Genomic DNA, 16,861 nt, shown 5'->3' on the forward strand with positions numbered 1-16,861 from the left:
AACCACTTCTTGCTCGTGTAGAATCATTTGTTATATCAATTTTTCACTCTCAAAAGGTTCAGTTAAATTGTCCATGTAACTCTCTAGTAAAATTATATCTGAAACAAAATTATTTACTGCCACCGTTAGGTCCCGAAGCACCTTCCAGATGGTATTCAATGTAACCTCCACAGGAGCCAAAAATTCCAAGTTGATTTCTCTTAGGTGTTTAGGAGTGGTTCCGCCGATTCGGGTTCTGCTGTACACGTCCTCCTCTTTGTAATTTTTGAAAGAGTAAAAAACTCAATTCACTTCTACTCATTCTATACCACTCAGGATTTTGTAGAACTCAATCATATCTCCCCTCAGCCATCTCTTTTCCAAACTGAAGAGTCCTAACCTCTGTATCCTTTCCTTATATGAGAGGAGTTCCATCCCTATTATCATTTTTGGTCGCTCTTCTTTGAACCAATACCTAAAAATCTATATCCAGTCTCTAAAATCTGGTAGACTGTGTATAGAATTACATAATAATCTTAGAATAAAGTTAAGCAGAAACATGTTTGAACTTGGTAGTTAACTTGACAGACAAGCTCACTACTGAAATTCTAATTTTTAGCTTCATCATTATCTGAAGAACGTCCACTTTAAGAACAATCTGGATGAAGAGATCTTTTTTGATGAGAATAGAGAACTGAACACTGGCTTCAATATTATAAATCTAGTCTATCTACCCAATGGAGTTCTGCAACGTGAAATTGTTGGAAGTTATAATCCTTATGCTCCCCAAGGACAGGATTTCATCATCAATGAGAAGGCAATCGTATGGGAGAGTTCATTCACCCAGGTCAGATTTAAGAAACATTACAGAATGAGGGAAGACACTGGGCCACGTTGCATCATGCATGTTGTTAACTGCAGCTGTGAATCTGGATTATCATAATTTGATATGATGCAAAAATAATAGAGTAATAGACCTTGCAAATATGTTTTTGAATTGATAAAGGCATGAATATTTATGTTCAGAGAAAACTGAGAAGAACTATTCTGGAACAGGATATTGGAAAGGGGCAAAAAGAAATTAAATAAGAAAGGAGAAAGCCAAATTTGAAACTAATTTAGTTGTCTAAGTAAAGACTTAGGGGATCTTTTACTAAGGTGCGTTAGCATTTTTAGCTCACACTACAGATCAGCTGATGCTAAACGCTGAGATGCCCCTAGTATATAACAGGTGTCTAAGTGTTTAGCGCCAGCTGATTTGAAGCATGAGCTAAAAATTCTAATGCACCTTTAGTAAAAGACCATTTTAGCTAGATAGACCAAAGTCTATCATAAATGGTGGTTTTTAAAGGGTCTAGGGGGTAAGGTTTTGTGCAGCTAATTCACAAAGCATGGCTTTAACCCATTTTTACTGGCCAAGGAATTAATTTATTATTAATTTAGATTTTGCCTTTTTCAGTAGTAGCTCAAGGTGAGTTACATTCAGGAATACTGGCTATTTCTCTGTCCCAGGAGGGCTCACAATCTAAGTTTGTACCTGAGGCAATGGAGGGTTAAGTGACTTGCCCAAGATCACAAGGAGCAGCAGCGGGATTGGAACTGGCCACCTCTGCATTTCAAAACCAGTGCTCTAACCACTAGGCCACTCCTCCACTCAATGCTTAAATGGTTTCAGTGCAGGTATTAACATGTAAAAGTATGTTAATGTGGCCATTTCATATTCCCTGGCCAAGGGAACCTTTTCACCAGGTCTGAGGAAACTCCAAGCCTAGCCCCCCCCCCCCCCCCCAATCCATACCTTTAACAAAGCAGGAGCAATTCCCACTCAGAGGCAGGAGTGGGCATCACTCCTGCCTTGTTCTAGGTATGTTATTGGGGGCTAGGTTTGGTTTGTGGGGTGGGAGGGAGGGAGGTCCCACTAGACTACCAGAGATTTGAGGTGGGGGGACTTGGTGGGAAGGGAAGGGACTACTAGACTACCAGGAAATTTGTGTGTGGGGTGGGAAGGAGGCAGGGGGGCAATAGACCACCACAGTGATTTTTTTATATATATGAAGAGGAGGGGGTTGGATATGTGGGAGAGGGGTGGGTGCTGCTAAGCACCAGAGATATGATTGTTGGGGTGGTGAGAGGTATCAGATTGGGGTTTAATGCTACAGTATGCTTTAGAAGTCAACTTTCCTGCCAGTGCTTGAGCCTACCTGCTTCTATCAAAAGTAAGGATACCTGGAAGAAAATGTCTTGAACTCAGAAACTCTCCTGGCGAACGCAATGGCTATCAGAAGACTTTTTTTTACAGTAAGTTCCATAAGTGTAAATCTTGTAAGTGGTTCATACAGCACACTCCGCAAGGATTTCAGTGCCAGAAGATTCCATTCCATTCCAACCACCTGCAAGGGAGGACAGAGATTAGTAACTCCTTTCAAATAATGGGCAGCTAAGGAAGAATTCTGCTTCTGACCTGTGAAACAAGCAAGTGCTGCCACCTGGAGCTTCAAGGAGGCCAGAGCTAGTGTAATATATAGTAACATATATTAAATGTTTTTTTCCTGGGGCTCTGGGGGGGCTGTTCCAGGGTTTTGGTGGATGCTGCTGGCTGGAAAAGGTTTAAAGTTAGTTTGTGAATTATTAATAGAGTTAGGTGAAGAAAGTGTGAGATGTTTCTTAAATACGGTTTTATTTTTCAAAGAATAAACCATGATTAGGTGGGGATTGTACTATAAAATGTTCCTTGCTGTTTCAGGTTAAAATTTGACCTGGAAATTCTGTATATAGGAAGTTTTCCAGTAACTTCTATGGGGGAGGGAGATTCTAAAACAGATCAGAGAAAAAAAACAGTCTTTAGCTGACAAGCTGATTGGTTGAGTGATGTCAGGTGTTCCTCTGGGGGGGATGAGTTGCCAGGGAGCAGTGTTGCCAGGTGGGCGGTTTTACCGCCCAATTGGGTGGTTTTCCGCGACCCGCTGCAGGAAATTTTTGCCTGCGGCGGGTTGCGGTTTTTTGGGCTTGTTTTGGGTCTTTTGGGCGGTTTTTAAAGCGGTTTTTTCAGCAGCGGGGGGTGGGGTTAGTGATGTTTTGGGCGGGGTTAGTGACGTTCTGGGCGGGGCCGATGATGGGGAGGCGGGGCCGATGACAGAGGAGGCGGGGTCGATGACTGCAGGGGCGGGGTTGATGATGGCGGGGGCGGGGTGATGACGGCAGGGACGGGGGTGATGACGCGGGGGTGGGGGTGTCAGGGGCGGGGTTTGACTTTGGGCGGGTTTTGGGCTGGATTTGGGCTCGTTTGGGTGGGAAAAAAATTTTCCACCTGGCAACCCTGCCAGGGAGACTGCTGAGCAGATAGAGCAGAGAATGACTGGGAGAGAATGTATGGTGTGTCTGTGTAAAGTAAGAGGAATAAAAGTATATTTTATGAGTTTAAAGTGAAATGTGACATTGAAAAAGGGTACTTTGATATTGAAAGTGAGAGAAGGTGAGCCTCGGTACTGAGAATGAGATGATTTGAGCTTAGAAGTGAGTACTTAAATAAACAGACTGCCTTTTTCATGGCTGTATTGCTGAAGTCATGTGGGGAAAACATGTGTTTTGGGTGAGAGAGCTGTACTAATAGAAAGTTGTGAGAAAGTTTAAACCAAATTTAGTTTGGTTTGGAGTGAAACAGAGTTATGTTTCTGCATGCAGTGCATGGAATGGTTAAGTTCTAAGGGAATTTAAGGTCATGGAAGGTGGAATGAGAGTCTGTATGCAAAGGTACTAAGAGGACACATGGCTGCCTACCATTTTAGGGTGAGAGAGGCTTTGATTTGTGGTGGGAATTGTACTACATGAGAAAGACTAAAAGTGTGTAAGGATTTAAAGTGTGACACGGGAAGGACTGAGAGGTGAATTGGATTTTTGAAAAAAAGAAACCATTAAGCTGTGTCTTTGGGGAAGGTGTGTTGTTTGTGAGAGTTCTGAGTTCAGTGCAAGCAAGGTTTGGAATCTGACTTCAGAATAAAAAAAAATCCAGCACTGTTTTTGTATGAGTATGCTGTATTCTCCAGATTGATCTGATAGCTGTGCAGGGAAAGGTTATGTTTATATGTGAAGTCTGTGAGATGCAATGTTGAATCACCATTTGAATATGGAATGGGTTACTGTGTGAGATCTCTGAATGCAGTGTGAAGCCTGCTGGATTTTAGAACAGGGAATCAACAGTGAGAAATAGGTTTTGTAGTGAGAAAACCTTTAACTTATTTTATTTCAATTAGAGAGTGTGGCCACAGTATTGAGAACTGATTAATTGTCACCAGAGTGGAGTTCGTTCCTGAAGAAGCCCAGGCAGTTTTAAGGTTTTGCACCCAGTTATTTTCTTTATAAGTGAGGTTTAGGAAGAAGAAATCTGGGGGACTCATCCTCTGAAGGGTTCCGGATGAGCTCCAACGCAAGAAAGACATCACCTAAATAAATTCAACTACAGCTAAGTGACATTGCCAAGGGTGTTGAAAGGAATATATAATTTTTTCACAACATCTTAAGGGAAAACTACAGAACAGAACAACATCAAATATAAAAAAATCCATGTTTTCCTGACTTGCTTAAGTGTTCTGGGTTCAAGTGAGATCCTTGCACAAACATCCAGAATACCATAAAGACTCAAATTCTCACATCAATAGCAAGGAAAGAGTATTCAAACAAATATCTGATTTTGATAAAAAGACAATTTAACCCCTCCGAAGGGACACCACCTTGTAAGTGGTGGAGGGGCTTCCGTGTTTCAATGACTTAGAGGGCTATGCTGAAGGGTTACCCATATCAGACAGGCCTCTGAGGAGAAACCAGACAAAGAGTGTCACAAACTGGAGGATCCAAGATGACGTTGAGAGAGGAGATACGTTAGTTGAGTTCCCGTTTTACACCAGAATACCTGAAGAAGTAGGCGCACTCCCCAGAGAATGGGGAAGGAAAAAGGCAAAGCCGTGGTGTTGTCCTCCTCGAAAACGGCTGGGGTTCCCACCACTTCTCAGTCTACTTTGGAAAGATTCGGGGTTATAACGTCGGGGATATCAGTTCCTGCTTCGGGGAACAGCAAGGCATTATTGCCGAATCTCAGTGGAGAGGGAGTGACTTTGAGTCCCCCTGTTGGCATGACCTCTCTAAGACCCGGAAACAGTAACGCTTCGCTATGGAGGTCGACAGTGGAAACGCCCGAAGTGGGTTAGGATTCTCACGCAATCCGAGGAGGTCCTGGCGCAGCATTGACTCAGGATAATAAACCAACTGGGGGATTGAGAGTGAGCTCTTCCCCCCGAAGGTATCTGGAGCGGTTTCTGTGGAGAAATTGGACCTGGTGAAGCCAAAAAATGTCATAATGGAAGCACTATGGGAAGTGCTGCAGAGTGTGAATAATTCTCTTCTTCAGATGTCAAACATTTTCAGGAATAAATATGTGATTATATCAATACTTATCTAACAAAGTGGAAGTCCAAGATATAAAAATAGAGACTTTGATTGCGGAAACGGTTTCTCTACGAAAATCAGTTAACCTGGTAATGAAGGACAGTCATGTTTCTTGTAAAAAAGTGGAACTTCTGGAGAACCAATTAAGGAAAAATAACTTGAGAATGATAAATCTTCCTAAAATACCCTATATAGAGAGTTATATTACTAGTAAATTTTGCCTTTGATTTAGATAGGAACAATGTTTTGAAATTGTATTTCCGATACATGACTGATAGTTTTTTGGGTTCAAAGATAAATATATTTCCTTATATATCAAGGGAATCGCAGACTAGGAGGTGTGAACTCTTGGCTTTTAAGCCAAGAATCATTGCCCTAGGTGGGACCTTCCTAGAGCGATTCCTTTGTAAGTGTTTTATTTCCTTATTACTTATTTGTTGAACCCAAGAAATTACAAGAGTTTGTGGAGTTAAAAGAACAGATGAAGAACCCTCTGCAGCAACTTCCTTTAGTTACCACTGTACCGGCTGCAATTAACGATTAACCTTCCTCCCTCAGAAAATATGAATTTGTAAGATTAACCATTTGGTGTTTTTCTTATTTTCTTTGAGATTGTTTTCCTGATCTTGGATCCCCCAATTGTGGACAATTATATATATTGTTGTGAAAAAATGTTTTTTCGTTTTCCTTATATTAATTTCTGTTTTTCCTTACATTTATGTGATAAATGTGAATGTAATTAAGTAAAATGATAAATTTAAAAAAAAAAAGACAATTTAAATATTTATCTGAAAAGGTTCTTTTCTGCCTTTTTAGGTGATTTTGTTGAAAGAAACAGAAAAAGTTAAGGGTATACATGCAAAATTACATTTGAATGTTGAATATGTTATTGCAGTTCTATTAAGCCACACACTAATTGTGAATTTGAGTTTATTTGAATGAAAATTTGCTTGCATTTGTATCCAATAAAGAAAAAGATAATTTGCATATCTGAAAGTTTGGTCCTTCCATTTCAGGAACAAATCCTAAATTTAGATTCTTTTCCTCCTTTATTCTTTGAGAGTAAAGGACGAGGTTAGTTTATTTGTTCCACTTCCTCGGCTGTGAGTGTGTGTTCCCTGGATATTCGCCACGACTACAAACATCAGGTATCTGGGAGCACATCACTACAGTCCAGCCAAGAGGGGTGGTAACACTAGTCAGACCTTCTTGAGGAAAAGCCAAAATAAGAGCAAAGGACAAATAAAATGGGGGGAAAGCCTTGTCCATGCACCAGCTCTCCACACTCTCATACAGGCTACTCAAGTAGAATAGGGAAGAAATTACTTGCTTTGAATGAAGTCTTGAGCGAGTAGCCCATTGTGCTGTGGCAGCTGCAGTGGCTAGTGGACCTCTTTTAGAAAGATTGCACATGTTTTTCCAATAGCGTGGACATACATGAACCATGGTGCATGCATCAACCATTGTACATATATAACATTATCAGGAAAGAGTGCACATGCTTTCTGAAACGGACTGCCCTGTTTGCAAATAGTGCATACTCTTTGGAAACATGGTACACTATTTCATAAAGTAAGCACGCTCTTGACGGCATCGCCCCAAAACAAACATGAATACTGTCCAAAGTAATCCAAAATAAACAACAATGCAAACAATATGGGAAATGAAAAAAAAAACTGACATTTTTTGAGCTGCCCATCCCTATTTCTGACTGAACCAAGACAGTTGAAGGGGAGGAGGAGAATATTGTGTAAATAGCCAGTTGGCCTCTGCCTAATTCTTGTCACTGTGTTTAGTACTGTCTTTTATTGCTGAAAGAGATAAATTTTAAGTCAAGTTGCTGGTTCAGAACTCCAGCTTGAGACTATATGGAATCATTGAAAGCAAGAAGGGTGCAGCATGAGTGGATGTGACCAGCTTAGAAAGGAGCCTTAATTTTGAAGGTAACCTGTAAAATAAGAAAGATCAGTGCACATGACATTTCAAGCTGAATTTCAGATTCCAGAGGCTTGAAAGTATGAATTGTCCCACAGATGGACAAAAATGGAAACCTGCATTTTAACAATCACAGGTAACGGATATATCAAATTACCCAGATTTTTCTTTCAATGTTTAGACACCTCCTCAAGCCAAATGCAGTGAGAGCTGCCCTCCTGGCTTCAGAAAATTAACCAGGAAAGGAGAGCCCGTCTGCTGCTTCGACTGTATTCCGTGTCCACAGGGAGAGATCTCCAACCAAACGGGTGAGTGATATCATGTGACATGTCAGCGACTGTGGGTAATTTGCTATGGTGCCATTTTTAACAGACAAAAAAAACACCTCAAGCTTGGCACAAAGCAGCAGATGGACATTTTTCTCAGCAAAACATCTAAATCATGATTTTCAAAACTCAGAATTGGGACATTTTACTCTGCAGTTCATCTGAATTGCAAGGGGGCATGTTAGAGGTGTGTTTTGGGTGGAACTTGGGCAGGATTTAAGTCTGGACATTTTTCCTTTATAATGGAATAGAAAAAAAAGTCCAGGGCAGAAGAGAACTACATGTTTATCTAAACTTGTTCTAGTCACAAATAAGTCTGATGTATATGGACTCCAACCTATCTGCTCTCCTTCAAAGTAAATAAACACAGTTCTATACAGATGCAAACAGTGTCCACCACTGCAGTAAATAGAATGTTTTATAAACTGCTAAAAGAAGGAGAGTCCGAGTCAGAAGGTAGTTATTAATATGAGAAGAAGCTTTTTATTAAACTTACCAATTAAGACACTGGCATAAGATTAGGTTAGGGCTCTTCAGCTTGGAGAAAAGGTGGCTGAGGGGTGATATGATAGAAGTCTACAAGATAATGAGCGGAGTAGAGCGGACAGATGTGAAGCATTTGTTTACACTTTCAAACAACAACAAAACCAGGGGACACAAGATGAAGCTAGAATATGGTAGATTTAAAACAAATAGGAGAAAGTTTTTTTTTACTCAGCGTGTAGTTAGACTGTAGAACTCGTTGCCGGAGAATGTAGTGACAGCAACTGGCCTTACGGAATTTAAAGGGGGTTTGGACAGATTCCTGAGGGAAAAGTCCATTGAACATTATTAATTTTTTTGAGGGGGGGGAGGGTTGCCGGGTTTTTGAAGCCTGGATTGGCCGCTGTCGGAGACAGGATGCTAGGCTTGATGGACCCTTGGTCTTTCCCAGTATGGCGGTGCTTATGTACTTATGTACTTATGATTATTTCAGGATATGTAGTACATTAAATCGGAATAAATCATTCACGATAGTCTATAAGCTTTTCTCATATGAGAGTATGTATACTGGACGCAAGTGCGACTTTACAGTATTACTTCTATAATCTTCCGTGATTTAGGCTATCAGTTATATACCCTTTAAATCACATGCATTTGCATCATACATATTTCTGTTCTCATTTTCCTTGTATAATTATAATTACTAATTTACTTAGTATCAGCATTAGTGAATTTCCATAGAATCAGCAATTAGTTACCAAAACGTGCTTAATCTAACATTTACAGTAATTTCACCTATCAGCAGGTCATCAGGGTCATTCGCATTTGCAACATAAATGTCCCTGTAACCACAGGTTCTGTTTACTCCTTATCACCTGTTCAAAATTCCCCTAAATCAGCAGAGCCCATAAACCATTTTCTAATGAGATCATATTTCCGTTCCCTAGCAAACTGCTAGCAAACAGCATTCACTTCCTTGTTAACTCATGTTGTAAGGTTCTAAAGAGAACTTCGGTTACATAAGCATTTACTACTACTACTATTTAGCATTTCTATAGCGCTACAAGGCGTACGCAGCGCTGCACAAACATAGAAGAAAGACAGTCCCTGCTCAAAGAGCTTACAATCTAATAGACAAAAAAGTAAATAAAGTAAGCAAATCAAATCAATTAATGTGAACGGGAAGGAAGAGAGGAGGGTAGGTGGAGGCGAGTGGTTACAAGTGGTTACGAGTCAAAAGCAATGTTAAAGAGGTGGGCTTTCAGTCTAGATTTAAATGTGGCCAAGGATGGGGCAAGACGTAGGGGCTCAGGAAGTTTATTCCAGGCGTAGGATGCAGCGAGACAGAAGGCGCGAAGTCTGGAGTTGGCAGTAGTGGAGAAGGGAACAGATAAGAAGGATTTATCCATGGAGCGGAGTGTACAATTGCAAGCAACTTACTGTTTGTCCTTTTAACCTTTTGAGGCCTAGCTCAACACACAATCATGCAGGTTATTGTTCAGCCTATGCTGTGGTCCTATGGTCATGTCCCATATATTCCATATTAACACTGAAAAGGTGCTCTAACTGATCAACTGAACACTGGAGGGATGAAGGCATGACTCCCCCTAAACCCCCTGTGGTCACTGAGCCCTCCCATCCCCCAAAGATGTGACATTGACAGTAAATACTAGGCTCTATGACAGCTCCAGATATTATGGTCATTCCTAAGACAATAGCAAGCAAAGTGGATGGATTAGCCTAGTAGTCGGTGCAGTGGACAGTGAATGGGACCCAAGTTCAATTCCCAGTTTAACTCTTTAATTTCAGTTCTGGAGCATAGAAATACCTCCTGTAAATATAGTGACCTGCATGCCTGAGGTCTATTGAAATGGTAGACCATTAGCTGCAGTAGGTTTCTCAGTTCCTAGAGAGCACACCGTACAATATGAAAGGGCTTACATTGGATTTGTACTTGGGTCCCCTTATGTGAAGTCTACTGCACTGACCACTAGGCTCCCCCTCTGCAGCACTGGGATGTCTATGTGGTCAGTTCATTAGGAATGCTACCAAATAGACCTCCCTATGTTTTTTCTTGGGACCTTTTTTTATGGTACTTACAGATGGATGTGTTGAGACTGAAAACATGTTACTTTAATACATAATTGAACCAGAAATGTAGAAGTTTTTCTGGTTCGATTATAGCTGTGTGCTAGACTAATTGGATTGAAATAATTTTGGCAAAACGTCTCAATTCGGATTTGGATGTCATAACAAAAATGCCCCGCCACAGCTGCCACTGTGTGAAACTCAGAGGTATGCAAAAAATTATGGAAAATAAGAACTCAGCATAGGGCATAGTCATCCATTTTTTGATGGGATGAGCGTCTTTCTTATTTTGTAGCTTGAGGAAAATTGCCCTAGATAATAATTCCCAAGTTCACCCTCCATTTTAGAGGGGTAGTTATCAATGTGGGCTACTGTTATACAATCGTCAGTGGCGTAGGAAGGGGGGGCGGTGGGGCAGTCCACCCTGGGTGCACACCGCTGGGGAGGGTGTCGACTTCACTGGTTCACTGCTTACTCTGCCCCGGAACAGGTTACTTCCTGTTCCGGGGCAGAGAGAGCAGGGAACCAGCGTAGCCGACGCAGCTCCCAGTGACGTGCACTCAGGGCGGAGCGGCTCTCCCACCCGCCCTCTTTGGTAAGAATGTGCTCCGGGGGGGTGCATGTGTGCATGCACCGAGGGGGGGTGCACCGTGCTGCACCCAGAGGGGAGGGGTGCGCAGCGGCGAACCGCCCCGGGTGTCAGCCGCCCTCGCTACGGCACTGACAATCGTAAAATAACCAGATTAACAGTAGCCCACACTGATAACTTCCTCCTTAAGTATCATTGCATAAAGTGGGACCTGTGCTAAAACAGCACAAGTTAGCAGTAAAATAACCTGTCATAATGGTAGCCTATACTGATATCTTCCCTCTTGGCTGATTTAACCTACCAGTTCATTGTGGAATGGGCATGTCAGGTTTATGATTGGAAGTGTCCATCTGGTCAATTTGTTATTTCATATTTTGTATAATTTGTTACTTAATTGTCATTGGTGAAAACTGAGGGCTTCTTTTCCGAAGCGTCACTGGCAATTTTCGCATGGCAAATGGGAGGAAGCCTTTAGGAATTGAATGGGCTTCCTCTCATTTACCGCAAAGGAAATACTAGTGTGGCTTTAAAAGAGGCCCTGAGTTTCTTGATCAGAAGAAAATACATTTTCCAACAAATAAAAAAATGATTTGTATAGAAGAAAAGCCAGATCATAACTGAGAACTTCTCCCTATAATCAGAAAAGAACCTAAATATGTTGATCCAAAGAGGGTAGTGATAACGGCATTCAAATATAGGAAAAGTGAAAAGAATACATGGCCAGTATAAGTTTTCATTGAGTAAAGTGATATGGTAGCCATGTCAGTCCACTTTTAAAGGTAATAAATACAAATAAAGCAAAACATAGAAAAGAAAATAAGATGATATTTTTATTGGACTAACAATACATTTTTTGACTAGCTTTCGAAGGTAACCCTTCTTCAGATCAGAAATAAGCAAATATTGACAAAACTCAGAATATATAAGTGAAACACAAGAGCATTCCAATGACAGTCTCACAGTGGGTGACAAAGCAGTAAATTTTTACAGATTATAATGGGCTAGAAAACCCAGATCTTTGTTAAGTCCTGTCTGATGGGTGTCAAAATATTTCATCATTTTGACTTCAAAGCTCTTTACATTCCTGGATTGTCTTAAATTTTCCTTTTAGTATAAAATCATTGATGCAGAGTTCTGGTTTTGTAAAGTGATGTCCCACAGAGGTAACATCCTGCAAGCCTGATGTTGCGATGTTTCATATGATGTTTATGTAGATTAAATCTCATCTTTATCGTCTGGCTTGTTCCATGGAATGGTCACTGCAGTTTACAGCCAAAAACATAATTGACCATCAATTTAAATCACTCCACTGCCAACATCCCTTCACATTTAGCCGAAATATACTTAATAAACCCCAAAACTTCCAGAATTCAGAAAAAAAGGCCTGATCCGACAAAAGCCTCAATAACTCAACACAGATGAATGCAGGCTAGGATCAAAATGCCCTCTGGAAAATTAAATGATTTTGTTCCTAGCAGAGCTCCAGGGGAACAGTTTTTAATAGCACAACCACCACACTGCTCAAGGCCCTTTACATTCCAGCTGAATCACCAGGAAAGATAGTTAAGCTAGAAGATCTTGCTGTGAGGACTGCAGATAGCATTCTATTGATCACTGTCATTCAAGGTCTTACCAACCAAAATGGAAAGTTTAAATTGTTTCTCCATTTTATTTGAAGCCAATTCAAATCCTTCAAAGTAGGAAGCACATGATCCTTTAGCCTTCTTGACCACCAACATTTTTGTGGTTGAATTCTGTAACAGCTGCAACTGAAGTAGGTTGCTCAATTGTAATCCTTGGTACAAAGAATTAAAGTAATCCAGCCTGGTGGTAATTGACACATGAAAACTGTAGCTAAATTCTTTCCAAATAGAAAAGACAGGGGTGCTAAATCAATGATAGGCTTCCATTGATTTAGTTGTCTGAACTACAGAGGAGATCTGGGTTGTACCTCCAAATCATGCAACACCTCTTTGGGTAACAAAGCCTGATTAGCAATAAAAACATCCTATCACTTCTGATCATACTTAACGTTTCCAACTTATCTGGATTAATTTTTTTGTCTAGCCTTAGCCAATCATACTGCCCTTTTACTAAGGTACGTAGGCGCCTACGTGCATACAACATATGTCAAATTGGAACTACTGTCCAGCTACCGCATGCCCTAGGAGGTAATTCCATTTTTGACACGCGTCCAAAATACACGGTAGAAATTTTCTACCTTGTGGCGCTTACCCAGCAGGAATCGGCAGTGTACACATGCTATGCGTGAGACTTTACCACTATGTCGACGGGTGGTGGTAAGTTCTCATGCCAAAAATGGACGCGTATTGGTTTTAATTTTGCCACATGTTCATTTTGGCCACAAAAAAGGGCCTTTTTTGCAGGCACTGAAAAATGGACCTGCGCGCATCCAATACATGCACCTACACCAGTGCAGGCCATTTTTCGGCTCGCCTTAGTAAAAGCACCCCAAAGTTGGGCGACGTTTATAGAATAATGCTTCATGCCAGGAACCACAACTACATTCACACCAACGAAACTTTGCTATAAATCCCTTGACTAAATTAGGCCCGGATCCCCATTATTGCATAACAATGTGCTTAAATTAAAGGAACATCCCTGATCCACCCATGACCCTCCCATGGCTGTGTCCCCTTTTTGGATCCACTAACCAGTCAAGTACAACTGAATATCAGCAGATTGCCCTGCACCAATGAATTAACCATATCAATTTTACAGTGTTAATGTTGCTCACTTTCTAGCAAACAATAGCAGCCATGTGTTTTTTATTTAATGAGATGAGTTGAAATTATTCTTTGTAAAGTGTCTGCCTATATTATAGAGCAACAGTATCTGCTGTAGTCTGAAGTATAGAGAATTAATTTAATGTTCATGTACTATCCCAAAACCAATGCTGTTTATGAGATATTGAGACAATATTCATCTTCCTCAGATACTGACAATTGTATGAAATGTCAAGAGGACCATTGGCCCAATCATAAGAGAGAAACCTGTATCCCAAAACTGATAATTTTCCTGTCCTACAAAGAAGCTCTAGGGATGGCTTTGACTACCAGCAGCATTTTCTTCTCTCTTATCAATGCAATCATTCTGGGAATCTTCATTCATTACCGAGACACACCTATTGTGAGAGCCAATAACCGGGACATCAGCTATATCCTCCTCATCTCCCTTATGATCTGCTTTCTATGCTCCTTGTTGTTCATTGGCCGTCCTGAGCCCGTGACCTGCATTCTCCGCAACACTACCTTTGGGATGACTTTCTCTATCTCACTCTCTTCCATACTGGCAAAAACTATCACTGTGGTTATGGCCTTCCATGCAACCAAGCCTGGAAGCAAGCTCCGGAAATGGATGGGTTCCAGGATCTCATATACTATAATACTTTTCAGCTCTGTTTTTCAATTTATTCTCTGTCTCATCTGGCTGTCTACTGCTCCCCCATTCCCATATCTTAATATGCAATCAGAAACTGGGGCAATACTACTTGAATGTAATGAAGGGTCAATGATTGCATTTTACTGTGTTCTGGGTTTCCTGGGATTTCTGGCTGGTATCAGCTTCATCATTGCGTTCTTATCAAGAAATCTACCTGACAGTTTCAATGAGGCCAAGTACATTACTTTCAGTATGCTTGTGTTCTGCACTGTTTGGATAACTTTTATTCCAACATATCTGAGCACAAGAGGAAAATACATGGTAGCAGTGGAGATATTTGCCATACAAGCTTCCAGTGCTGGACTGCTGGGATGTATTTTTATACCCAAATGTTGCATTATTCTATTGAGGCCTGATATGAATAGCAGGAAATATTTAACAAAAAACAACTGAAATAAACATTTCTTTTTAATGCTATGGAAGTTCAAGCTGTGCGAATTCAAATTTGTGGAATTATCTTTGAATTGGATCTTTAAATCATATACCCCACTGTTTACTAAGCCACACTAGCGGCTGCCATGCAACAATGCAGACACAGCCCATTTGAAGTGAATGGGCTGTCGGCACTAGCAATGCAGCTTAGTAAACAGGCGGGATAATCATAATGCTCAGGTTTTTCTAAAAATAATAATTATAAACAGAGAGAGAGAGATCTATCATATATCCTTTAGTCTTGCATTCAATCCTATGTCCCAATATTCAAAGCCCCTTAAATCCACTGGTGCCACCTAACCCCAATATTCTGCAGCAGTAAACTGGACAGTGTCCCTGAATGTCACCTCTGACTGGTGCTAAAAAAATGATTAGGAGCAGTATGGGGAGGGGCGGCATTAGAAAGAAGCCCTAGGTTATGAGGATGCCTTTAATATTCAATTCCAACACCTGCATCCCTCAATGGCCTAATTTAGGACATCTCAAAAGCTTTTTTAAAATAGGCACCTGATTAACTTTTTAAATGTGCTCTTGCCCCCCTCCATTCTTCCCACTCTCCCTCCTGCCAGCCTGAGCCATGTATAAACCAAGTGCCCCCTCCACAACAGGCCATGAGAGGTTGTAGCAGTCATTTTCTCAGCCCAGCTGCAAGAGGCAAGAGCAAAGGGCTGCGCTCCTGCCCCTATGTATCCACTGGTCCACCAGGGAGCAGAGGTAGTTCCTGAGAGAGGCCTACCTAAACCACTGGTGTTGGGGGTGGGGGATGAAGAGTTGGGGTCCTTGTCCTTCCAGGTGGTTTGGCTTATACATGGCTCGGGCTGGAAGAAGGGAGGGTAGAAAGGAAGGAGGGTGCCAGGAGGGGGATGGTGGCATTAAAAGCACATTAAAAGTTATGTGGTTCCTGGCAAATATTCAGCCAGGGTCTGCATAACTGTCTTATGCAGGCCCTGGCAGAATATTGGCCAGAACCCGCAAAATCCCCAGCAGCCATCCCCACCATTGTTAGCGCTTTAAAAATGCTGTCTGCCATAGGCTAAATATCAAGGGAAATGTCTTCAAACAAAGAAAGGAAATTCTCAGTTCCCATTTTCCATTTAGGTAGTAAATCTGTTATGAAGGTACCAATGTTAGTAGTAGTTCAAAAGGTTAAGGAAAAAGAGATTAGCCTTCAAATACTACAAGAGACTGAAAAAGAGGAAGACAGATGACAATATCTGAAAAAGCTAAGAGAAGCTGGTAAAGTAGTCAGGAAAGTAAAGATACAAATTGAAGGAAAAAAAGAGGTTTTCTGGTGCCTCATTTCTATTCATGAACCTCTAAGCTGAAGTCACAGCAGGTGTCAAACTTCTCTTTGATATCTGGTTATCATCTGAAGGAGTTACACACTGTATGGGTTATCAATAGAAATCAAACAAAATAAAACATGGAAAAGAAAATAAGATGATACCTTTTTTATTGGACATAACTTAATACATTTCTTGATTAGCTTTCGAAGGTTGCCCTTCTTCGTCAGATCGGAAATAAGCAAATGTGGTAATGTATGGGGTAATTGACTAGTGAGCAGCTGACAGTCAGGCTCCTTATATAGAAGTTGTTGTTCTCAGCAAGAAGGGTCAAAATTCTGCTGTATAGAAAAGGGAGACAGACTGCAGCTAGTCTTGTATGAAGCCTCTACTTTAAGGTAAACATTTTATCTCGCAGAGCAGCATCTTTTGCGTCAGAAGCCAGGTCTGAATTTCAGGTTCCCCTGGGACTTGGTACCTGGGATCTTTCCAGCTCTGATAAAATAACAGCACCCATTCCGTAATGTGCCATTTTTGCAAAAACTTCATTGGCTACCAGTACAATACAGAGCTAAATTTAAAACTCTATGTCTGACCTTCAAGGCACTTAAAGGAAATATTCCTGAGTACCTGAAGAATAGGCTAATCCTCCACACACCGCCAAGGACACTAAGGTCCTCGCAAGGACTATCACTAACCACACCCTCTCCAAAAGACATTACACAATGTGATACCCACAAGCGAGCCTTCTCCGCAGTAGCCCCCACACTCTGGAATGCGCTGCCTGAAAGGCTCTGCTTAGCACAAGACTATCAGGAAGCAGGTGAAAGCTTGGCTCTTCAACC

General features: G+C 41.2%; 1 protein-coding gene across 1 annotated transcript in view; it reads left to right on the forward strand.

The window, feature by feature from the left end:
- Window positions 1-14,694, forward strand: part of LOC115464527 (vomeronasal type-2 receptor 26-like) — a 30,643-nt gene extending 15,949 nt beyond the window's left edge. Inside the window, exons 3-5 of the mRNA XM_030194894.1 lie at window positions 599-826; window positions 7,535-7,661; window positions 13,796-14,694. Of these exons, the coding sequence (XP_030050754.1) occupies window positions 599-826; window positions 7,535-7,661; window positions 13,796-14,694 (1,254 nt within the window). The remainder of the gene's footprint in view (window positions 1-598; window positions 827-7,534; window positions 7,662-13,795) is intronic.
- Window positions 14,695-16,861: the final 2,167 nt, after the last annotated feature.

The sequence above is a fragment of the Microcaecilia unicolor genome, chromosome 3, assembly GCF_901765095.1.
Source record: "Microcaecilia unicolor chromosome 3, aMicUni1.1, whole genome shotgun sequence".
Taxonomy (NCBI): domain Eukaryota; kingdom Metazoa; phylum Chordata; class Amphibia; order Gymnophiona; family Siphonopidae; genus Microcaecilia; species Microcaecilia unicolor.